Source organism: Marmota flaviventris, chromosome 10 (assembly GCF_047511675.1).
Source record: "Marmota flaviventris isolate mMarFla1 chromosome 10, mMarFla1.hap1, whole genome shotgun sequence".
In the NCBI taxonomy this organism is placed as follows: domain Eukaryota; kingdom Metazoa; phylum Chordata; class Mammalia; order Rodentia; family Sciuridae; genus Marmota; species Marmota flaviventris.
Window position 1 is genome coordinate 23,821,300 of NC_092507.1, and position 23,391 is coordinate 23,844,690.

Consider the following 23,391-nt stretch of genomic DNA (forward strand, 5'->3'; position numbering starts at 1 on the left):
TTGTTGTCCCTACTTAGTAAATGAGAAATTGTGACTTATGAGATAGTAACTTGCCTAAGAAACAGAACTTGAGCTGCAGTCCTGGTCTTTGATAATCTTGTTTGCCTAATTAGATTGTAGGTTTCTTAAAGTCTGAGTCTAATCAGTTATTTCTTTTTGTCCAGCACCTAGCTCAGTGCTGGGCAAAAATATAGGTGTTCAACTAGAGTGAAGCCTGGAAATGGTCAAAAAAAGAAAAAAAATTAAAAATCTGAGAAAGTAAATAACAGTTTTGTTTGGGGGTAAATAAAGAATAACTTGCCCTCTCTCCCTTCTGCCCTCTAGCGCCCTCACAAAGCCAATGCTGAGGAGATGACCAAGTACCACAGTGATGACTACATCAAATTCTTGCGCTCCATTCGTCCAGATAACATGTCTGAGTATAGCAAGCAGATGCAGAGATGTAAGTCCATTCTGTTCCTTCCCACTCTCGGGCCCCCAGTCAGATCTCACGTTCCATTAGAGAGGCCTGCCCTACCTTCCTTGCACCTCCCATTCCACTGACGGCTGATTTCCCTTACCCCTCAAGGGTGCCCAAGTACTTCTTTTTTCTCAGGTCTGGTTTTCCTTATTTCCTAATTGTAAATAATAGATGTTGGATTTTTTCCAATTAGGTTTATAACACTCTGTACCAAGAGTACTATAATTGTAATGGGAAAAGCACAGAGCTGGGAAGTGGACAATAGACATGGGCCCAGGTCTAACTCTTTAACTGTCCAAACAAGTCCCTTCCCGTCAGATTTTTCTTTTGTGAAATGAACTGAGCCATGTGATCTCTGATTTCCATAGGCCTATAAATGCTCTGACTTTGTGAGTATTAATTCAGAATTTAGGGACCACTCAGGATAGACTCTAGATGACGTGATCTTGGAGATGAGGTGATTCTACCCTATGCTCTGGGACTTGAAACTCCAGAACAGGTCCCATCTCAGAAACAGGTTTGGACCTATTTGGGAGTTTCTCTTTTTTTTTAAGTTATCGGCGGACACAACATCTTTGTTTTGTTTTGTTTGTATGTGGTGCTGAGGATTGAACCCAGGCCGCACGCATGCCAGGCGAGCGCGCTACCACTTGAACCACATCCCCAGCCCCTATTTGGGAGTTTCAAGTCCTGTTTGGAGGAATTGTGGGGATTACTTTAGCTGTGGGGGGAGAATTGTTGAATTTGGGACTAAACTGTCACATTTGACATCTCCCTTGTGTTATTTATTTATTTGCTTTTTAAAAATTATTTTTATTTAGTTTTTGTTGTTGTTTTACAGTATCAAGGATTGAACCCAGGGCTTTGCACATGCTAAGCAAGTGCTCTACCACTGAGCTAAATACCCAAATTTTCCCTTGAGATATTTTAGAAATTATCTTTTTAGCACCTAAGGCCTCACACAATATACTATAACAGTATTGTCCAGAAATTTTGATTAATTTATGACAGTTTGTATTGTGATATCAGGAAATCTGTGGTACTTGTTTATTAATACTGGTCACAAGGTAGCCTGATTGAAAGGAAGAATGTTACTTATTAGTTGTAATAACTGCACAGTGGTAACAATGACAGAACTATAGTGACCTTTCTTGAAGTATAAGTATTAAATTTCTTTGCTAACCACAACCCTAGAAGCTTTTGCCTCCTATAATTGTAATGGGAAAAGCCCTGAGCTGGGAAGTGGACAATAGATATAGGGCCCAGGTCTGACTCTTAACTGACCAGACAAGTCACTTCCACTCAGATTTTTTAGGTGTTTTGCTTTCATGGTGAGAAAATTCCTTTGCTGGACTCTTTAGGGCAAGGGTCAGCAGAATAGATTCTCATTGGAGAAGCAGGTTGGTATTGAAGCAAGAAAATGAACTTTTCATGCTTATTTTGAATGCTTGTTCTCCCACTTAGGTATGTGTTTTTAAGTAAGTCTCCTAGTCTCCCTAAAAGTGTTATTTTCCTCTTTAAGAGGAATACAATAGCCAGGTGCAATGGTGCATGCCAGTAATTCCAGTGAGTCAGGGAGCTGAGGCAGGAGGATTACAAGTTCGAGGCCATCCTGGTTAATGCACCAAGACCTGTTTCAAAATAAAAAAAAAAGGGCTGGGGGTATAGCTCAATGATAGAGCACTCCTTGGTTCAACCCCTAGTACTACTCCCTCCCCCTCACAAAAATTAGGTCTGGACTGGGTGCAATGGCATGTGCTTGTAATTCCAGCTACTTGTAAGGTGGAGGCAGGAGGATGATGAGGCCAGCCTGGGCAGCATAAACCCCATCTCAAAAAAATAAAAAAAGTTAGGTCTGGGATTTTTCTTTCATTGGAAATAAAGGTGCAAAGGATAAGTGGTGGGAATGTCTGAGGACTTCAGGATACCTTATTGACTTGATTTATAGCATTTTTAGAGGATCAAAATAGGCAAAGACTTGCTGTCACTCAGCGCAGTGCTTTATAATCAAGACAGTAATAGAAATATAAGAACTATGTTTAAAAACATTCATTAATACCTAATCTATTTAATATTAATATTTATTTATTTCTAATTTCCTCCTCCATCTCTCACAGTATTGACTCTTTTGGTAAGACCAAATAAGACTGGTTTCTTTACTCTTGGCTGGAATGTTATAAACTATAGATTTTGAAAACTGAGATTTTGAAAGCCTTGATCACGAGTTCTGACCTAATATTTAATTAGTAAAAATGAAAACATGAGTCAATGCAAGTTTTGGAGCAGATAATTAGAACATAGGGCTCATAGTGAAAACATGATAGAAGGAATTTGTGGAGATAAAATATTGTATGACATTCTTGTTCATTCTATGGACATAAACTGAGACCCAGGGAGTTGAAATGATTTGTCTAAGAGTTACATAGCAAAGTGTTAGTAGACAAGAGAATGGAACATTGCACATTCTGGAGTATGGTCAGCCCTCCATATCCCCGAGTTCTGCATCAGTGGATTCGGCCAACTGTAGATTAAAAAAAAAAAAAAATTGTATTAAACATGCACAAACTTTGTTCTTGTCATTTCCTAAACAGCATATTATAAAATTGACATTGTATTAAGTATTATAAATAATCTAAAGATTATTTAAAGTATTTGGGAGGAGCTGGGTGTGGTGGCTCATGCCTGTAATCCCAGGGGCTCTAGAGGCTGAAACAGGAGGGTTGCAGGTTCAAAGTTAGCCTCAGCAATGTGAGGTGTAAGCAACTCAGTGAGACCCTGTGTCTAAATAAAATACAAAATAGGGCTGGGGATGTGGCTGAGTGGTTGAGAGCCCTTGAGTTTAATCCCCAGCATGTCCCCCCCCAAAATTAAATAAAATAAAGTATATGGGAGGAGCTGGATATAGTGCATACCTGTAGCCCCATCTACTTGGAAGGCAAGGCAAACAGTTGCTTGAGTCCAGGAGTTCGAGTTCAGCTTTGGCAATTTTAGCAAGATACTGTTTCAAAAAAAAGAAAAAAAAGTATATGGGAGGACCTGCATAGATTATTCGTGATGCCTTTTTATATGATTTTATATGATTATATGATGCCTTTTTATATGAGACTTGACTATCCAACAGATTTTGGTATTTGAGGAGGATCCTGAAACCAATCCCCCTAGAGATGGAAGGATGACTGGTTGTACTTCTAAATGTTATGCATATAAAATATTTTGGACATACAAAACACATAAAAATTCATGAATAGAGCAGGATTCAGACTAGAATATAGCTGTTAAGTGCTGTATTATTCCCCCTGCTCAAAATAAAGTTTTGGTTTCTTCTTACCTATACCTTTCTGTTACACCCAAATAGCAGCTAGGGCACTTGGTCACATACATGTTGGGTAGAAAAAAATAATAATGAACATCCAGGTACTCAGTGGTCAGCTTAAGAAAATATGATTGATGGATTGAAGTCTCCTGGGTCCACATACCCTTTCTCTTCCACTGGCCCCATTCCATGACCACCATCATCAAGGTATAAACTCTATTTGAAAGTCAGTGTTTAATCCTATTCATCTCTTAAAAAGCATATGCCTTCATTAACTATCTTTCTTTGGTATAAAGCTAACTTAAGAATGAGAAAAGTGTTTATAGTGGATAGAGGGAAATCCTACAGAAATAGCTCAAGTGACAGTCTGCTCTCCCACTTCCCTCCTTTCCACCTTTAACCCAATGAGCTAAGAATAAATGGGCTGGCTGTTTGAGCCATGTTTTAGATTCGAGCCCTGAAGGGAAATATATATATTTTTTCATATGTAAAACATCTCATGTTCTATGAGGACTTCACATCCCAAATGAGAATATAAACAAAACTTTGGAAACCCAAGTAGGCAGAACCCACTGCAAAGGGGAAAAACAGGTGCCAGTGGATAAATAGCCTGCTCGCATGGACCAAAGTTCTTATTGACAAAACAGCCTTTCAGTATTTACCCAGGAAGCGAGGAAGAACTACCCACTGCTGGCTTCCTTATGTAGCCGCTGTTTCTCAGAGCACCCGAACTTGGGCACCCTCCAAGTTAGGGCAGTGCCAGCGTTGGTAACTCTTGTGGTTATTGGAATGCTGAGCTTTGGCTGTGTCATAATCCAAGCTGGCCCTTCCTAACCTCCTCATCCCAGGACCCCTCCTTGCTCTACTTTGGGAACCAATGTTGACCACAGCAGGTGCAGTAAAAAGGCTGGGTCAAGAGAATAAGGATCTAGCCCACTCCTCCTTTAACTTCCTGTATATCATTGATGTCTCAGCAGTTTCCTTTCATGTGAGAGACTTGGAGCCCCAGGGTTTCTCTCTAGCTCTAGGAGTCTACAACCTCCAGGTGTGCTTTCCTTCCTGTCTTTTTCACTTTATTTGCATCAGTGTTTGCATGTGTTTCCACATTATGTACAAGGTTGTACTTTTACCTCTGTAGGCCTGAAATAATTTTACTCACTTGTGGGTGTAGTGAAAAAAGAGCACTGGACTGTGGGAGACAAGACACCTGGATGCTGATTCTGGTTCTGCCACTACCTGGTGTTATAACCTTGGGCAAGTCGCTCAACTTCTCTTTGTTTGTTCCTCTGCACAGTGGGGTCGATATCTGTCTTGTTTGGCTCATAGGGTTGTCTTCACAGACTTTTAGAACAGACAAACCAAAGCTTGAGGCTTGAACACTGCCTCTACCATTTGTTAGCAGTTCATCTCTCTGAGCTTGTTTCTCCCAGAAGATTGTGTGAGGATAAATGTATCAGGCATTTAAAGCATTTAACAGTGTCTGGCACATTGTAGGCCCTTAGTGAATGATAGGTAGGCAGGTCTGTGTTCTTCACTTCCTTGTTGGTCAGCTGGAGTGAAGTATAGGAACAAACTCAAGACTGGAAGAAGCTAAATTTTTCTTCTTCAAGGAATGAACTTGTGTTTTCCAAGTTGCTAGATGCTTTTCCATGTAAGATTTCTCATGCTGAGCATGTGACATAGTCCCAGCTCTTGGGAAGGCTGAGACCGAATGATTACTTGAGCCCAGCTTTTGGAGGCCAGCCTGGGCAAGATAGTGAGACACAACCCCCCCATCTCAAAATAAAATTTAAAAAAGCAAAGAAAAAGATTTCTGTTAATTATCTCAACAGTTGTGTGAGGTGGTTATCATTATTGTTTATTATAGGAAATGGGCTAAAGTACAAAGAATTGAAACAACTTAGTAAGTGATAAAACCTGGACTAGAACACAGACCTTTTGATTTTATAAATATCTAAACAAAACCTGAAGGAAATTATGGAAACTAACCTTTTGCTTATTTCTTTCAAGTCAATGTTGGTGAGGACTGTCCAGTATTCGATGGCCTGTTTGAGTTCTGTCAGTTGTCTACTGGTGGCTCTGTCGGTAAGGAATATACATCCCCTCCCCAAGGGTTGTGCTGGGCTCTTCTAGGCCATAATCCCAGTAGGGCTGGGCATGGTGGTGTATGTCTATAAGCCCAGCAACTCAGGAGGCTGAGGCAGGAGGATCAAAGCCAGCTTTAGCAATTTAGTGAGGCCCTAAGACACTTAGTGAGACCCTGTCTCAAAAAATTAAAAAGGCTGGAGATGTGGCTCTATGGTTAAGCGCCCTGGGTTCAATCCCCAGTACCAAAAACATCCTGGTAGGGCTAATCTGTAGCCATGGAGAATGGTCCTGTGGGTTTTTGTTTTAGCTCTAAATTTTCCTTTTGGTTTGATCCTAACCTACATTTATTTTCCAACATGATACTAAAAGGTGTTCTTCCCTGCCCTCTCCTACCAAGAGATCTTATATACAGAAATTTCAGGCTGGGATTGTGGCTCAGTAGTAGAGCGCTTGCCTAGCATGTGTGAGGCACTGGGTTCGATCCTCAGCACCACATAAAAATAAATAAATAAAATAAATGTCTATCAACAACTAAAAGAATTAAAAAAAAAAGAAAAGAAATTCCCTGCAGACCTCAAGGGGTTGTTCAAACACTATATGTGAAAGCACTTGTGAATTGCAAAGTGCTATAAAAATGGAAGTGTCGTCATCGGTATCTTATGGAAGAATATGGTAATTACCTTCAGAGGTCATAAATATTCCCCATGTGTCTCCCACTTCTACTTGGGTTACCTGTAGGATTACCCTAAATCCTTTCTTAGCAAACAATCATGTGTTGCTTAATGATGGGCACACATTCTGAGAAGTGTGTTGTTAAGGCAGTTTTGTTGTATGAACATTATAGAGTGTGTTTAGACAAACCTAAATGATATAGCCTACCTCATACCTAAGCTATATAGGATGCGTACGGTGTAGCCTATTGTTCCTAGGTCATGATGTACAAAACAGTGTGAGATTAGATCAAGCACCAGAGGAAATGACGTAATCAAGAAATGCAGTAAACATGAGGCTGCTGCTAACACAGCATACCATTTTACAGCGAACTTTTTTTTATTATAAGTAGAAGTACTTTCTAAAATAACTAGAATGTAAATACATAAACCAGTAACATGATCACTTATTATCAAGTATTACGTATTGTACATGATTGTATGTGCTATACTTTTATATGCCTGGCAGTGCTATGGGTTTGTTTATACCAGTATCACCACAGACATGTGAGTAATGAGCTGTACTACAATGTTAGGAAGGCTACAGCTTGCTGGGCATGACAGTGTATGCCTGTAATCTCAGCTACTCAGGAGGCTAAGACAGAAGGTTTACAAGTTTGAGGCCAGCCACAGCAACTTAGTGAGACCCTGTGTCAAAATAAAAAAGGGCTGGGGGTGTAGCTCAGTAGTAGAGTGCTTGCCTAGTATCTGTGAGCCCCTGGGTTTGATTCCCACTATTGGGGGGGGAAAAAAAAACACAGGTCTATAACTCCACTTAGGTAGTAGTGTTTCAGCTCATTCCTAATCTTTTGGAACTACTGTTGTCTGTGTGATCTGTTGTTGAGCCAAATGTTATGTAGTACATGACTTTATTTTTCTATGATCATTTTCTATGATCCTTCCCTTAACATAACCTCAGAAAACAAAGATATGCACAGGAAAAAAAAATGACCCATATTCACACTGTTTCTGTAGTATTCTACAGTGGCTGCATGATTATGTACTACTTTATTTGATATATTCTGTCATTTCTTGTTAGATTATTTGGATTGTTCTATGCTTTTATTGTTGCTCAAAAGTCAACACTGCCACAGATACTCATGGGTGTGTGTTTCTCACTTCATTTTGGATCTATTTCTACTTTGGACTAGCACTATTTTTACTATTTTTTCCAAAATTTTTACTATGAACTACAGTAAGAAGTACCTTTACACATGCAGTCCAGGATAGTTATGTGTGTGTGCATTTGCACACACATTCATTCACTCTGATGCCAAAGTTTTCACAGAAGAGCAGTTACTGTTACCCTTACTGTTATATTTTTATTCTAGTCTATCTCTAAGAATATTTAGAGCTGGGTGCAATGGCACATGCCTATAATCCCAGAGATTATAGAATCACAGGTTACAGGCTACCCTCAACAATTTAGCAAAGCCCTAAGGAACTTGAGACCCTGTCTCAGAAAACAAAAGGGATTGGGGATGTGGCTCAGTGATAAAGCACCTCTGGGTTCAATCCCCAGTACCAAAAATGTATATACACACACACTAGTCATGACCCTCTAAATCAGTTCTAAGGCCTACTAATGATTTACCATCTTTGGTTTGGAAGATAGTTTATAAAGTGTAGCCAGTGTCACTGGAAACTGTGGTGTAATCCTATAATACCAGTGACTCAGGAGCTGAGGCAGGAGGATCAAAAGTTTGGGGTTGGACTTGGCAACTTAAATTCTCTTTTCTTTTTTTTTTGTACCAGGCATTGAACTCAGAGGCTCTTAACCACTGAGCCATATCACCAACCTTTTTTTGTATTTTATTTAGAGACAGGGTCTTGCTGAGTTGCTTAGGGTCTTACTAAATTGCTGAGGCCAACTTTGAACTCATGATTCTCCTCCCTCAACCTCCCAAGCTGCTGGGATTATAGGCGTGCACCATTGCACCTGGCTCTGTCTCAAAAAAAAAAAAAAAAAAAAATTAAAGTCTGGAGGGGGGTGTGGTTCAGGGGTAAAGTGCCTCTGGGTTCAATTCCAGTACCAAAGGGGGAAAAAAAAAAAAGAGTAGCCAGTGTCCTGTTTATTCCCTGTTGAAATTATGGTAGGAGAGAGGGAGCTACCTTGTGAGTTGTACAATACAGCTATTGAATAGGCAAGTCCTATCTCTCACTCGGGTTCTTTGGGCTTCTTGGGGGAAGGGGAGTGCAGCTTAGTAACAAGCTTATGTTCTCTCTTCTTACACCCAGCAAGTGCTGTGAAACTTAATAAGCAGCAGACAGACATCGCTGTGAATTGGGCTGGGGGCCTGCACCATGCAAAGAAGTCCGAGGCATCAGGCTTCTGTTACGTCAATGATATCGTCTTGGCCATCCTGGAACTGCTAAAGTATGCCTGCCTGGCCTTGTCTCTTGGAGGAGCACCTTAGGCCAGGTTCCCACTTCCCTCTCCCCTTGGGCTTGCCTCCCTAGTTTGCTTTTCCTATGGTATGCTGGCTAGGATGTGTTCAGTGTCTCTGGCCATCCTCTCCTTGACGGGGTCTTGATTTGATCTGAGCCCACGGCAAGATCAGGGGCAGGCACTGCTCAGATCCTGCCTCCAGAGTTTCCCTGTGTGGCTGGAGTTGACCCTGGCTGTAGAGTAGGAAGATCGGACTTGGTCGGATTGGTCAGGCCTCTGGAGACACCCGGCCGCTCTTCCACCTTCCTTCAGCCAGTTTCCACGTCTCTGGTGCTTAGAGATACCTGAGGGAGGCAGCCAGGCCGGTAAGCTGGGACCTGGCGCCCTTGGCGCGTCCCATCCCCAAAGAGCCCGCAGACCCCTGACCCACTTCTGATCCTAGGTATCACCAGAGGGTGCTGTATATTGACATTGATATTCACCATGGCGATGGCGTGGAAGAGGCCTTCTATACCACAGACCGGGTCATGACTGTGTCCTTTCATAAATATGGAGAGTACTTCCCAGGAACTGGGGACCTACGGGTGAGAACTCCCTTTAGGGGCCAACCAGCTCACCCTCAGCTACCAGCTCTAACTCTCCTTTTCTGTGCCACTAAAAACCATTCCCCCCTCTTCTGCCATTTAGAACATTGCACTCCAGTCTGGGCTGCCTGCCACAGTCACTTTTCCTCCCTTTCTGAAGGAAGGGAATGATGAGACAAGGGGTCAGAGGAGGATCGGGGTCTCCTGGCTCACTGTACTTTCCTCGTGGTCACTGGGTTGTATCACACTATTCTATTGTGCCATAGGCTTGAGTTTGAGGCTAGGAATTAGGACTTTTATGGATCATCTCAAGGGTTCTTAACATTTTAACATCACCTTCCTCCTTTGATCATCTGGCTAAAAGCGAATGACTCTACCCAGAAAAGTATGTGCAACTTTGCATCTGACGTGGAATGGTTAATAGACATGTCCCTGCTGAAGCTCCTCCATAGAACTGTTCTATTTGCTTCTGTTCACCTACACTGAGATCGGCCACTTTCTGTGCTAGTAGTCCTTGGATAAAAAAGTGGCTCTAATTCAGTTTGCTATGGCAAGCATTAGGATAAGTGAGCATTTACTATTCTTAAATTAATTGAAAGATCTTTTCTCTACTCTTTGCCCTTGCATACCTTCCTAGAGATCTAGGAGAGAACAAGGGTAGAGGAGTGTGCAGTGAAACTGGAAAAGAAAGGGTTATTTGGGGTGGGTGTTATTTCTATGATCCAACTGCTGGCCAGTCTAACCCAATCTGAAGGCAGAACTCTTTGCTGTGGGGTAGGATATTCAATCTCTGGCCCCATAATTAGCTCCCAGTCTTGGTGCAGGCTCAGTGGTATGTCCAGAGATGAGAGCTGGGCTTGCCAGTGAAGGAAAGGACACTACCCAAGGTACTCTGCTCTGTCTTGGCCACCTAATGGCCCAGCTTGACTCTCTTAGAACTGTCACCTTTTTCCTTAGCCTTTCAGCCCCATCCTGAACTCCTTCTTAGCTTCATCTTTCAGTTTTCCTTTAATGTCCCTCTTGATTAGGATATTGGGGCTGGCAAAGGCAAGTATTATGCTGTTAACTACCCACTCCGAGATGGGATTGATGACGAGTCCTATGAGGCCATTTTCAAGCCGGTAAGTGACTTAATCCTCCCCTTTGGGTACAGGTGGGATTGGTCTAGGGGAAGGGTAGCAAAGCACCCCACCATATCTTAGGCTTCCCTTCCCACAGCTAATTGGGAAGTGAGAGGTGTTTCAACCCATTGTAGTGTGATCAGTTAGGGCAACAGAAATCATCCAAATATTTGTTGATGCCTTCTGTGGGTCAGGCCCTCTGCTGTGATCTTTGCCCTCACAGTCTGTGGTTAGGGAGGCAGGCACTCACCCAGTAGCATGTGGTCAGTGCTGTTTTATATCTCCATTTCTGTGGAATCAGCTCCTGGGAAATTATTATTTTTTTGGTGGTGCTGTGCTTCCTGGATTTTTTGTTTCTTGTTGCTTTACATTGATGTCTGCATATTTGAAGAAGAGACTTACTCCAGTCCTTGCAGACTGGCTTTGTCTGGGAAAGCCCATTCAGGATTCTGGGGCCAGGCTTGCAGCAGGAGTCCTCAGGCAGGCTGGCCTAGTGCCTGTGTTTCTGAGGGATGAACAGAGGAGTGAGATAAACTGCTGCCTGGCTGGGAAGAAGGTAGTCAAGGATGAGTTCCATGGAGGTGGTTACATTTGAGCTGAACTTTGAAAAACAAGGAGGTGCCCATGTAAAGAAGGAGGTGGGGGCTGAAGAAATGGCATTTGGTAGAAGGAACAGCACCTGCCCAAGTACAGAAGTACCAGTATAGAGCAGCTTGTAGACAGATGTGTAGGCAGAGGGTTGGAAATGGATGTTGGAGTCTGCATTTCAAAGGCAGCGTTGAGTGCCATGCATATGAAGTCCAGTTTTTATTTACAAGGAACAGGAAACTGTTGAGTGTGGCCTAAGGAGTAATCTACTATGTGCCTAACTAGTAGTAAGGGTGACAGAAGTTTCTGAGTTATGGTTTCAGTCCTGTGTAACATTAGACTCTAGTGAGAACAAGATAGACAAAAGTAAAGTGCCTCCTTGCCATATGAGGCTCAAAGACTGTAGGACCAAATGAGGAAAGCGGATGTAGTTAATGGTTGGGAAGCTTCCTAAAGGAAGTGGCACTAGAGCTTGGGCAATGACATAAAGATTAGGGAGGTGACAGCGAGGCCATTCGAGGTTCAGTTATTAGAGCTAGAAGTGTCTTAGAGATCCTTTCAAATAGAAAACTCCCACTTCTCTACCCCACAGCATGAGGGACAGTAGAAAGATATGAGTGAGTGATAAGAAACAAAGTGCTTTACCCACACTTTCTACCCCTGAACCTCATATAGCTTTTCTTGAGGTTGATGGTGACCAGGATGTGTCCTTTTAGGTCATGTCCAAAGTAATGGAGATGTTCCAGCCTAGTGCGGTGGTCTTACAATGTGGCTCAGATTCCCTATCTGGGGATCGGTTAGGTTGCTTCAATCTGACCATCAAAGGTGAGAGCAGGTAGTACAAACATGGGTGGGCAGGGTCCTGCTGAGTGCTCCGATAACCCAGAACCCCTTTTTCCTCCAAAGGGCATGCCAAGTGTGTGGAATTTGTCAAGAGCTTCAACCTGCCTATGCTGATGCTGGGAGGAGGTGGTTACACCATTCGTAATGTGGCCCGGTGCTGGACATACGAAACAGCTGTGGCTCTGGACACAGAGATCCCCAATGGTACTAGTTCCAGGGCCAGGTTGTACCGGGCAGGAGCTGGTGCTCATGTGCCCTCAGGGTCACAAGCTTATACCCATTGGTCACAGGACCTCTCCTCTGACACTTCTTGTGACAAGACCATAGCCATGGGTTTTTTCTCACTAGTCCTTTTTGATGGTCACCCTCCTGCTTTGGGTGTGGGCAGAAATTATCAGTAATTATTTACAGCTTTGGAATACCCTACTCAATAGGGTAACTGGGTTTATGAGCTAAAGGAATGCTCATAATGAGTGTCCTAAACCACTGGTTTGGGCCTTCCTCTCCTAGTGACACATATGCCACAGCATGTACATTGGAGAATGGTGTTACATAGATTAAAATCCTGGAGGCACCCAAGTTTCACCCTACCTCAGAGGCATCTTCTCTCTTTTATTGATGGGTGAACAGACCCAGAGAAACCGAGATGATTTTCTCAGGGTCCTGTGGCAGCTAGGTCTCTGACTGTCTTCTCCCTGCCCCAACCAGAGCTTCCATACAATGACTACTTCGAGTACTTTGGACCAGATTTCAAGCTTCACATCAGTCCTTCCAACATGACTAACCAGAACACGAATGAGTACCTGGAGAAGATAAAGTGAGTATATCCCCGGCTGCCTTTTGATTGAGCTTTCCAGGCTCTGGTTTGTCTCTAACCAAAGCCCAGCCACCCTTTCTCCCATTGGTCATAGACAGCGGCTCTTTGAGAACCTGAGAATGCTGCCCCATGCACCTGGGGTCCAAATGCAGGCCATTCCTGAGGATGCCATCCCAGAGGAGAGTGGTGATGAGGACGAAGAAGACCCTGACAAGCGAATCTCAAGTAAGACCCAGACCCAGGGCCCTGTACCTTTCCATTCAGTAGGAAGCTGACTTCCCTCCACTCATTTCCCCCAGGCTACAGCCTGTGGAGACACCTGTTTCAAGTTTAAGTGCCTTTAGGTACAGGTTAGGGAGTCCGAGTCCCCTCTTTTCCTTCTCTTGGTCCCTTTCCCTAGTCTCTTGGAGGACACACAGGAGAGTATTGGGCATAGATCCTGAGATAAACCGCCCCTGGCTCCCTTACCCATTCTTTCCATCCACTGTCTCCCAAGTCTGTTCCTCTGACAAACGAATTGCCTGTGAGGAAGAATTCTCTGACTCGGATGAGGAAGGAGAGGGTGGCCGCAAAAACTCTTCCAACTTCAAAAAAGCCAAGAGAGTCAAAACAGAGGATGAAAAAGAGAAAGACCCAGAGGAGAAGAAAGGTGGGTTTGGGTTGGGCCAGTCTTGGGTCTTAAGCCCTGGAGGAGGATCAGTCTATGTAGGGCACCAGGAGGAGGGAGATGACTAAGGCCCTGCCAGCTCCTAGGGGCCACTCAGCTCCTTGGTCTTTTAGTGGCTCCCAGAAGTGGCAGAACCCTGAAACAATGAAATACTCCGTCATCTCTACTGCCTGACTAAGCCTGGCTTTCACATACCACCCAGGCCCTTTTCTCAGCACTTCACCCCATTTTCCCAGGGGGCTGCCTCCGCCTACTGGGTTCTGACTCTAGCAGGCTGGGAAACCGGTCCAACCTGTTTGTTTTTAACAGGGCTCACTGGGAGGACCTGGGATGGGCTTTTCTATGTCCAATGAGCTGTACTATTGGGAAAGGGGTTTTAGGTAAGTGAAGACCCCCTGGGTCTTTCCAGAGGGGCTACCCTTGACCATCTCTGCACTCTTACATTCTAGAAGTCACAGAAGAGGAGAAAACCAAGGAGGAGAAGCCAGAAGCCAAAGGGTGAGGAAGAAGCTGTCAGCCATCTCCCTGGCATTGGAGCATCAGCCCCTTTGTCCCACCATTCTGAGGGAAGGCACAGGGCCAGCTGACTCTCTTACAAGTACCCTCTTCAGGGACAATCTATCTCTGCAGTTCTAGGCAGAGCTAGAAGTCCCAGCCCCCAGCAGTCACCTGGGCAGCCAGGCCCTGTGAAGTGGCATTGTATTCCACACTTTTGTCTCAGGTGTGTCTCATGCCACTTGTTCTCCCAGTTCTCACCTTCAGGGGTCAAGTGGTCGGCCAGTGCCGCAGATTCTCCAGCTTTGCTTCTGGCCAAGTCCCACCTTTATTGCCTCCAACTCAGATTTTTATATTTTCTTTCTCTGTGTATTTATAAAATATATTAAATATAAATGTCCCCAGGGACTAGATAGGAACCAGGGCCCTGATCCCAAGGCAGCTGTGTTGAGGAAACTTCCAGCAGTTGCCTTGTTCCCCATCCCTCTTTAAGTCTTTTGAACCATCTACAGTGCAGATCTGGGTGGAAAGATGTAACCATAAGAAAAATCCTAAAATGACAAGGGTCTGTTTAGTAGCTTTGGAAAGGTGCCCTTACCAAGTGTTCTAGAAGGGATGGGTGGGTCTTCAGGGACCCCCCTATACTTTTCAAACTCCTAACATCAGCCATTGGTTGTTTTCTTACCTTCCCACTGGCCTCAAGAGAGCCAAGAAACTCACACTGCCCTGTCTTCCCCCCAGTTCCACAGGTGAAGGTTGGTAGTCTAGCTTCCTTTCTAAGATACTATTTTCATTTTTTGTGAGACTTTGTAATAAAATGGTACATTTCTATACCCTCCTGAGCTTTTGTTTCCTGACAGTGTCCCTGGGTTGATTTCAGTTCTTCCTATTCATTGGTGTGCCTTCTGGATACCTGGTCCACAAAAAAACCCGAACTTACCTGTCTTTTCAAAATGCTTTCCTTAAGTTATCAACCAATTTCCTCACCTTACCCCCAGAAGACCACTCATTAAAGCACCACTAAAGGGATGACATTTATTCCTTTTCCAAATGTTACAGTAAAACCAGGTGGAAGAGAATGGTTTTAGCAATTAGAAAAAAAAAAAAAAAGTACAAATCTGGGGTTTGGCCATTAAAAGTTATTTACAACAATGGGAGAAAAAAAGACAACAAGAAGTTGTTTCACATTACAGACCTCCCTCCCACCCCAAAGCCTAATACTTGCTTACCAAGTCAAAAAAGAGACACAGTTGATTCACAAGCTGGAGGTTTGAACTTGAGTAAGACATTTATAAAAACCTAGACAGGGGCGGTGTCCTCCCCAGCCCAGGTGCCACTAGGCACAGCACAAAAGACTAAAAACTCAACAGGGGGAAGGCTGGACACTCAGGGTTTGGGAGTACAAGCACCCCACTTCTGGCTCAGGGATTGGGGAGTGGGATAAACAAAACCTACTTGGAAAAGAACTGGGAGAGAAAACCAGCAATTGCCTTCTGCAGGGCTGGGGACAGGGAAGGAGGTAGGGTCAGGGACAGGAGCATTTCACATCACTAACCTAACTTGGGAAATTGTAAGGGACCATCTTCAACTGGCCTTAAGAGAAAAACCAGATGGCTGATGGGAGAATCCACAGGAGGGAGAGGAGAAAAGGGAACGTGGCTGGGAGGGGGCAACAAGCCCCTTCCTTTCTGGGCACAGGAAGGCAGCCAGGGCACCAGGTCCAGGCAGTGACCTCACAAGGACAGCACAGTTTTTGCAGCTTAGAGATCACCCACCTGTCCCCACCCAGCTACTCATTCTGCTCAATGCTGGCTGATGCAGGGCCACTTTCTGACCCCAAGGGAGTGGATGGCTCTGCAGCCTGGGGCCCTGCCTCTTCTTCTGTGTCTCCTCCCTTGGAGGCAGCACTGGCCTCTGCCCCTTTGGCCTGGGGCTCCTGGCTCTCGGGGGTGGCAACAGCCTTCCCTTCCTGGGCAGTGCCCTCCTCGCTGCAGGCACCGATCTCCCCCTGCTCCTGCTCTTCCTCTGTGGGTGAGGAGGCAGAAGAATCCCCCCCACCCTCCTTCCGATTTCTCTTGAAGGACAGGCCACTCAATTTAAAAGGCTTCTTGAAAGAGAATTTCTTCTTCTTCTTAGGGGTCTCCTTGGGAGCGGTCTCCCCCTTGGCCTCAGCGCCCTGGCCAGGGGGTGCTGGCTCGATGGCATCACCAGTGGCCCCCGCGGCCTCATCTGTTCCGTTCACGGGGGGCGACTCCCCTTCACCCTTGGGGGATAAGTCTCCATTGCTTTTCACGTGGCCATTCTCCTGCAGGGCAGAGGAGACAGCAGTGAGGGCCGGCGTTATTTTCCCCCTCCCCCAACCCGCTTCTGGACCTTTCCAGGTAACGGGGTCCACCACTCGGATCCACTGCGACCCCTGTCTGGCTTCAGCCTCACCCCACACCCGGAATCCCGTCAAACGTCGCCTTCGTCTCTCTCAGGAGCGCTGGGACAGCCGCGGAGGCCACCACCGGCAGGAGGCGCTGGGCACCGGGGCCCCCACCCCCCTCCCCCGGGGCGCGCTCTCCATTCCGCACGGAACCGCTGCGGGCCGCGGATCCCGGGCCAAGGGGTGAGCCTGCCAGGCGATATTGGGCGGGAAGCCGCCCCGGGGCGCTGCCTCTCTACACCTGGACGGCCTATTTTCCCAGCCTCCTGCTTTGTGTAAACGGCCCCCACCCACCCCAGGCTCTCCCCACCTCTCGGCTCCCCCCTTCAAAAAAGACCGCGGGCCACCGAGGTCGTGTGTGCGGGTGCATGCCCTCCCCTCCAGGCACCCGCCCCGCAGCCCCTGGGCGCCCCCTTGGCGCGGCCCAGCAGCGCCTTTGTTCCCCGCGCGGCACTCGGGGCGGCCGGGGGACAGCGCCGGGGGCCGGGACCGTGAACAAAGAAGGCGGCGGGGCCCGGCCGGCGCCCCCTCCCCGCCCCTCCCCTTGCTTCGCCCGCGGGGGCTGCGGCGCCGAGAACAAAGGGACCGGGCGGGGGAGGGGGCGCCGCGTGTCCCGGGCCGGACAAAGCGCGCGGCCCCGGCCCAGGGCCCTAAAGGGGGCGAGGCGCGAGAGGAGGGGGCTGGGGCCGGCCGTGCAGAGCGCACCCACCTGTCCGTTGGCCTTCGCGGGGGAAGCGCCTGCTGCCTCCTCGGCGGTCACGTCGCCCCGGGGAGCCTTGGAGCTCTGGCTGCCCATAGTGGGGGGGGGGGTCTGCTGGGGGGCGCCCGGAGCCGCCCCGGGCTCGCGCCGCAGGGGATAGTCCGGCGGGGTCGGCCCGGCGGGCGGAGGGGTGGGGCTGGCACCTGAGGGGGAGGGGTATCGGGGGGAAAGCGAGCTGCACCCCCGCTCCGCGGCCGACCCGCTAGCTGCGCCCGCCGCCGCCGCGCTCCGCGCCAGAATGCCGCCCGCCGCCCGCCGAGCCGCTTATATATATGCGCCCAGAGCTCGGGGCGGAGCCGGACATTTAAATGAGCACCCAATCGAGGGGCGGAGGCGGGGTCGGTCGCGGGCCCCACTTGCGCAGTGGGCGACGCTGGCGGTCCGGTCTCCCCCAGTCCCTCCCGACTACCAGGAGCAGGTAGGGACGGTCGTGGGAAGAAGAGGCAGCGGTCCTTCAGCGAGCTGAACACAGAGGGCATCCTCGAGGAAAGAGAAGCGCGCAGTCTTTTCCTCTTCTCACCGCCTCCCTCTCAGGGTGGGCGTCCGCGCACAGTGGGGTGGCCCCCATCTCCTTGGTCCTGCACTGCAGCCCTTGTCAGTCTCCCCTTGAACTCTTCGAAGGGCTCACATGCCCAGACTCGTCAGACGGCTGGTCCTGAGTTATGCTCCAGAAAATATGATCATAGCAGCCTTGGGGCCCCGCGCTGGGTCGGCGCCACGAAGGTCTGGAGACCTGTCAAAGGTCCCATCCACTTCCCTACCTGCTTGCCGCTACCAGCCTGGGGGCGGGAGGGGAGATGTGACTTAACGCGCGGTCACTCCAGTCAGAGACTTGTGAGGCTTGTCCATCAGTCTATCGTCCCTCCTCTCAGTCCGTCAGCCAGGACAGAGAAATTCACCTCTCTCTGGCCCTCGACCTGAACCCACTACAAAGTTCCTGTGTGTGTGGTGGGGGTGGGGTGGAGGGATCTGTGATCTTAACGGGCATCTCCCCATGTGAGGCCGATGGGCCTGAGGCGCAGAGACGTTGATGTAACCCGTCTGCCTTGAGTTTGGTGTCCCCCACTTCCTGCTCTGCTCCCCACCTCATACAGGCAACAGAACCCCAGTGAGGGGCTCAACAGACCTTAAACACTCCAGTTTGAAGGGAAGGGATGGGATGCCACCAAAGGTCCCTCAGCACCTTTGAGAGTCCTTTGGAGACAGCCCCTAAGGTTGCCCAGCCCAACGTCTGACCCTGCCTGAGAGTGGGGAGCCTGGAGGCAGGAGCAGGGTGGAGGTGGCTGGAGACCTTGGTTCTCTTCACTTCTCCTTCCCCAGAGTCCTGGCTAGCCCAGGATGTGTCTGTCTGGCCGCCTACCCTCAGTCCCCAGGAGGAAAGGGATGGGGGCTGGAGGAAGCAAAGTGGTGCTACAGCTCAGCCGGTCCCTCCCTCCCTCTTACTGGTAAGACCTCCTGGGAGGCCTGAGGCTGTGAGGTATGGAAACACCCCAGGGCCTGAGAAATTGGGAATTCCCCACAGATCTGGCTACAGAGGGGTGGGGAAAGCTGAGGTGGCTTCAACATTCTACATTCACTCCTGTATCCTCATCCCCACCCCAATTCTGAGATTGTAGAATACTCTCAGCTTCATTAACACTGCCCCTCATTTTACAGACCAGAACACTGAAGTTCAAAATGGGAAACTGACATGCTCAAGGGCACACAGTAGTGAAGGGTGAGAAAGGGTCTGGAAAGATCGAGACTGGAGGCTAAAAATCCTTGGACGAATTTCCTGTTGAAATCTGGATCTCCCTGGTCAGAGTGGAGGCAAGAAGACCTAGTTTGGGGACAAAGCCCCATACCCCCACTGCAGCTCACTGACAGTACAGTGACTCCTCCACCCGCTACCACTCAGGGATGGACATCGTGACCTGCTCTCTGTCTTCACCACAATAGGGAACCCACAATGCTGCCAGGCACTGCCCGCACCGGCTGGCAGGGCTTAGATGAAGGATGTGTGAGTCTTGGAGGGGTTGGGTGGGGTCAGAGGTTAAGATGGGATCCCAGGATTCCTGATCTCCAGGTGCTGCCTGGTAGAGGTGAGAGGCACATTTTTCAGAGGATTCCAGAAGCAGGGAGGAGCAACAGGGCTAAAAGATCTTGAGTGGCTAGAGAGCCTGGTCCATGGTGGAGGGGGGACTGCATCCCACCAGACTATCAGGAGGCTGGGGAGGAGGTGCCTGGGAGCCCAATCCCATAGAAAATCCAGGTCCCAGTAGAATCCAACTTCTTGAAGAGGGAGGAGACAGTATGCTTGGGGGTGGGTGTCCTACAACAGCCCTATGGACTCCTCCCGTCCACACTGCCGCTCCTTCCTTCCCAGCTGCTGCCAACCCAGACAATGTGCCCATTGTTCCGTGTCTCGGGGAGCCTGTGTGCAACTGTGTGTGTCTGTTTTTCTCTGTGTGTGACTATGTATTACTCTGTGTCTGTGTTGAGACTTTGTGACTGTGTGTGTGTGTGTGTGTGTGTGTGTGTGAGAGAGAGAGAGAGAGAGAGAGAGACCAGGTGTGTATATTTGTGGTTGTACAAGTCTGCATCTTTCTTTGGCTCTGCGTATTCAAGGGGGAGGGAGAACTTTGGTGATACCTGGTGAGTCTCTGAGACTTTCTGGGTGTGTACCTCTTTCCTTGAGACTGTGTGTTGGTGACTGTGTCTGTGATTGGGTGTGTGACTATGAGTGTGAGTGTGGGGGTAGAAGAGTGACTGTGTGAGTGTTCCCAAAGGGCTTAGGTGTGCCTCACTGGGTCACTGAGGCTGTGGTGGGTCAAAACCTTTGAGAGGTGAGCCTTTGCCAGGATGGAGTGACAGGGAAAGGAGGAATACGAAGGACAGGATACCTGGGATGGAGGTGGAAGAGGAGCTACAGGGACCAGACACCCCATAGACACACATTCCCTATCTGTTCCAGTTCTCCGGTAAGGGCTCAGATCCTGGCCCCGCATATATACAGCCTCAGGAAGAGACATCAGAGTATGGGAGGTCCTGCTGGAGGCCCTAAAGGATGTGGCTTGGCAAAGCCCAATTCCCAGCCCCAGAGTCCCCATCCTCTCCTGGGGGCATCAGCTTGACCTGGAGACCTCAGTTCTGGCCCAGGTGGGCCTCCTCCTGATGTGACTGTTAGCCCATCCTTCCTCTTGGGCTTCAGTCTGCTCATCTGTACAGTGAGAGGGTGGGCCTCCTGATTCATAGTCACAAAGACTTCCCAGAGTCCCTCCTTCTGCTCAAGTGTAGAAAGGGTAAGTGGTGAGTCATGCGGGTCCTTGCCCTCAGGGATTTCCCATCTAGTAGGAAAGACAGGCAATGCCTTAAGGGGACAGAGGAGAGGCCCAAGGACGGAGAACCTAGAGAGAAGCAATGCAGGAGCACTGAAGTCTGTGTGCAGGTGTGGGCGGAGGAAGGGCCAAGTCTGGGCCAAAGTTTGGAAGATGAGATCCTAGGATTCAGAGACTGGCTGGGTGCAGAAACAATGGGGACAGGGGAGTGATGCTGGGCCACCCGATTTTCTGTTTTAGGTGTCACTGGGTGAAGAAGACCCATTGCCTGGGACAGGGCATCAGTGGGAAAAAGACTTGGTGGGGGAGTTGCTGAGTCTCAACTTGCTGAGTTCAAAAGACCCAAGGAAAATTCAGGAGGACATCAGGAAGCAGCCTGAAGTCTTTAGGCTTAAGTACACACATCCAAACACATTTCCTGAGCTAAAAGCCAGTGCCCAAAGTCTGGTTGGTGTCCTTACAGAGACAACACCCAGAGGGGTTTTTGTTTGTTTGGGTTGTGGTACTGGGGACTGAACCCATGGCCTTATGCATGCTAGGCAAGCACTCTACCATTGAGCTACATCTCCAGCCCAGGCAGAGGTTTTAAATCAATACTGATCCCAGGAAATCTGGCCTCTGATCACTGCCAATAAGAGACACCTGTAGCCAAGAGCTGGATGAGGTCACCCAGGAAGTATCTATGCAGCGGGAGCTCTGCATGGGTGAGGCAGGCAGCAGGAAAGGACCTAGGAGGAGTCATAGATTGGAATAGGAAGAACCCTGGAGTAGAGAATCATGGGGATTCCCAAGCATTGGGGAGATTTATAGAAAGGCAGGAAAAATCAACAGTAATACTGGTCATGACTGTTAGCACTGGTGATGTGCTTGCTGTATGCACAGCCATGTACTGACAGCTCTCCATACATGACCTCAGGACCCAGTGAGATGTGCACCATCATGGTTCCCATTCACAGGAGGAAACCAAATCTTGATGAGACGGATGTGGATGTGAGCGAGATAAAAGGATAAAGCTGGGCCCAGTGGTGCATGTGATTTGGGAGGCTGTGGCAAGAGAACTTAAGTTCAAACTCAGCCTCAGCAACTTAACAAGGCCCTAAGCAACTCAGTGAGTTCAGTCTCTAATAAAATATAAGAAAGGTCTAGGATGTAGCTCAGTGGTTAAGCACCTCTGGTTCAATCCCTGGTACCAAAAAAAAAAAAAAAAAGAAAGAAAGAAAGAAAGATAAAAGGAGGAGGGCAGGACTGGAGAAAAGTGGTTTTTCGGAGCCCTAAGCATTCAGCTCGGCTGGAGGCAACTAGAGGTGCTTCAGGTTGAGAAGAGCAGTGGTGGTGGTGGGCAAGGCACAGGGCCAGGCCTCCAGGGCACAACTCCCAGAACCAGGGCTGCTCCCCATGGGCCCGGGCTCCCTTGACTCTGGCTTGGTTGTCCACAGCCCACCTGCTAATTATAGGCCTTGAACCCTGGTATGGTCCTTGGGCCTCCTCAAGGGTCCTTCACTGGGACACACTATCCAGTCACCAAATCACAAGGACAGGAATTCTGAGAAATCCCTTTCAGAATTTAAGGCCTCCCAGAACTTTGGTTTCTCTCTTTCCTCTTCCTTCCCCTGAAGAGGGAGAGAGATGTGTGTGGAGGGGAGGATGTTGGTGGGGGCTGCCTAAACCAGTGGTGCCAGTCACTACCCAAGAGAGCTGTCTCTGGGGTGCAGATTTCCTATTAGCAAAAAGGCATGTGCTCCCAGCTCACCTGCTTACCTACCCAAGGCCTGATGAGGTAAACAGAAATTCAACCCAGTTTATCTGGGCCACAATGAGACTTTCCTGACTCACTCCTCACCTCTTCCTGACTTTTAGTTTCTTTTCAGATCATGGGTGTCTTTGAGAAAGGAATGGCCAAACCAGTAGAATGTGTATTGCTTACAACTTTCCAACCAAAATCCCCATCTTAGGGGAAGTCGCTTCAAAAAGGAAACTGAGCTGGGCACAGTGGCACGAGCCTGTAATCCCAGTGGTTTGGGAGGCTGAGATAGGAGGATCCTGAGTTCAAAGCCAGCCTCAGCAACAGCGAGGTGCTAAGTAACTCAGTGAGACCTTGTCTCTAAATAAAATACAAAAAAGGGCTGGGGATGTGGATTAGGGGTTGAGTGCCCCTGAGTTCAATCCTTGATACAAAAAAAAAAAAAAAAAAAAAGGGGAAAAGAAACTGAAACTTCCCCCCAGTTCAGGCTCCAATCCCACTCCTTCCCCCATGAGCTCCAGCTTCATCCCCTCACTTTCCCATTCAGCCTCTTGCCCAGAGTAATTTGGACCACATTCTCCTACCTCCAGAGACCCTGGAAAAGCCCTTCCCCTTAAGCCTCGCTCTAACCACTCTGTATAGTGAGCACCCTGGGAGTCACTTGGGTCACTTCTGGTTGCTCCTTCACTGTGTGGTCTTAGGTCCTTTCCAAACCTCAATCCCCTCAACTATAAAATGACCACAGTACCAATTCTGTAGGATTATTGTGAGATAAAGGGGTTAACATGATCAAAGGAAGCCCTAAAACCCAGCCCTGAAGGCACAGGGTGCCCAGAGGCATTAAGTAATGTTCCAGGGTGCCACTGTGGGAAATTCTGGGCCAGAGGACGATTGCCTTCCCTTCTCTTTCTTGTGTGACCCAGAGGGAGAAGGTGGGGACCTGGACAGCCTGAGACAGCCCTGCGGCTCTTCCAGCACCTTCTTTCTAGGCTAGGTGGTAGAGGGACTGATCAGGCTGTTCTAAGGTTGCTGAATTGTTTGGAGAGTGGGGTAGGATTTATTTGGCTTCA

General features: G+C 48.0%; 2 protein-coding genes across 2 annotated transcripts in view; one reads left to right on the forward strand and one right to left on the reverse strand.

The window, feature by feature from the left end:
• Positions 1–14,161, forward strand: part of Hdac1 (histone deacetylase 1) — a 29,794-nt gene extending 15,633 nt beyond the window's left edge. Inside the window, exons 3-13 of the mRNA XM_071617608.1 lie at positions 325–442; positions 5,784–5,858; positions 8,810–8,948; positions 9,403–9,544; positions 10,573–10,665; positions 11,970–12,078; positions 12,160–12,300; positions 12,805–12,913; positions 13,008–13,138; positions 13,410–13,562; positions 14,030–14,161. Coding sequence (XP_071473709.1) covers positions 325–442; positions 5,784–5,858; positions 8,810–8,948; positions 9,403–9,544; positions 10,573–10,665; positions 11,970–12,078; positions 12,160–12,300; positions 12,805–12,913; positions 13,008–13,138; positions 13,410–13,562; positions 14,030–14,082 — 1,263 coding nt within the window. The 3' untranslated portion in view covers positions 14,083–14,161. The remainder of the gene's footprint in view (positions 1–324; positions 443–5,783; positions 5,859–8,809; positions 8,949–9,402; positions 9,545–10,572; positions 10,666–11,969; positions 12,079–12,159; positions 12,301–12,804; positions 12,914–13,007; positions 13,139–13,409; positions 13,563–14,029) is intronic.
• Positions 14,162–15,096: 935 nt separating this feature from the next.
• Marcksl1 (MARCKS like 1) lies at positions 15,097–17,432 on the reverse strand. The gene is made up of 2 exons (XM_027936984.2): positions 17,213–17,432; positions 15,097–16,380 (listed from the first exon to the last, which is right to left on the reverse strand). The coding sequence occupies exons 1-2, from the start codon at positions 17,297–17,299 to the stop codon at positions 15,865–15,867; spliced, it is 603 nt and encodes a 200-aa protein (XP_027792785.1). The 5' UTR covers positions 17,300–17,432; the 3' UTR covers positions 15,097–15,864.
• Positions 17,433–23,391: the final 5,959 nt, after the last annotated feature.

What these genes read in the sequence shown, in the direction of transcription:
- Marcksl1 (XM_027936984.2), bottom strand. Translation starts at nt 17,299, where the DNA reads ATGGGCAGCCAGAGCTCCAAGGCTCCCCGGGGCGACGTGACCGCCGAG. An exon ending in CCGCGAAGGCCAACGGACAG is followed by an intron (nt 16,381 to 17,212) that starts GTGGGTGCGCTC and finishes TCTGCCCTGCAG; the next exon opens with GAGAATGGCCACGTGAAAAG.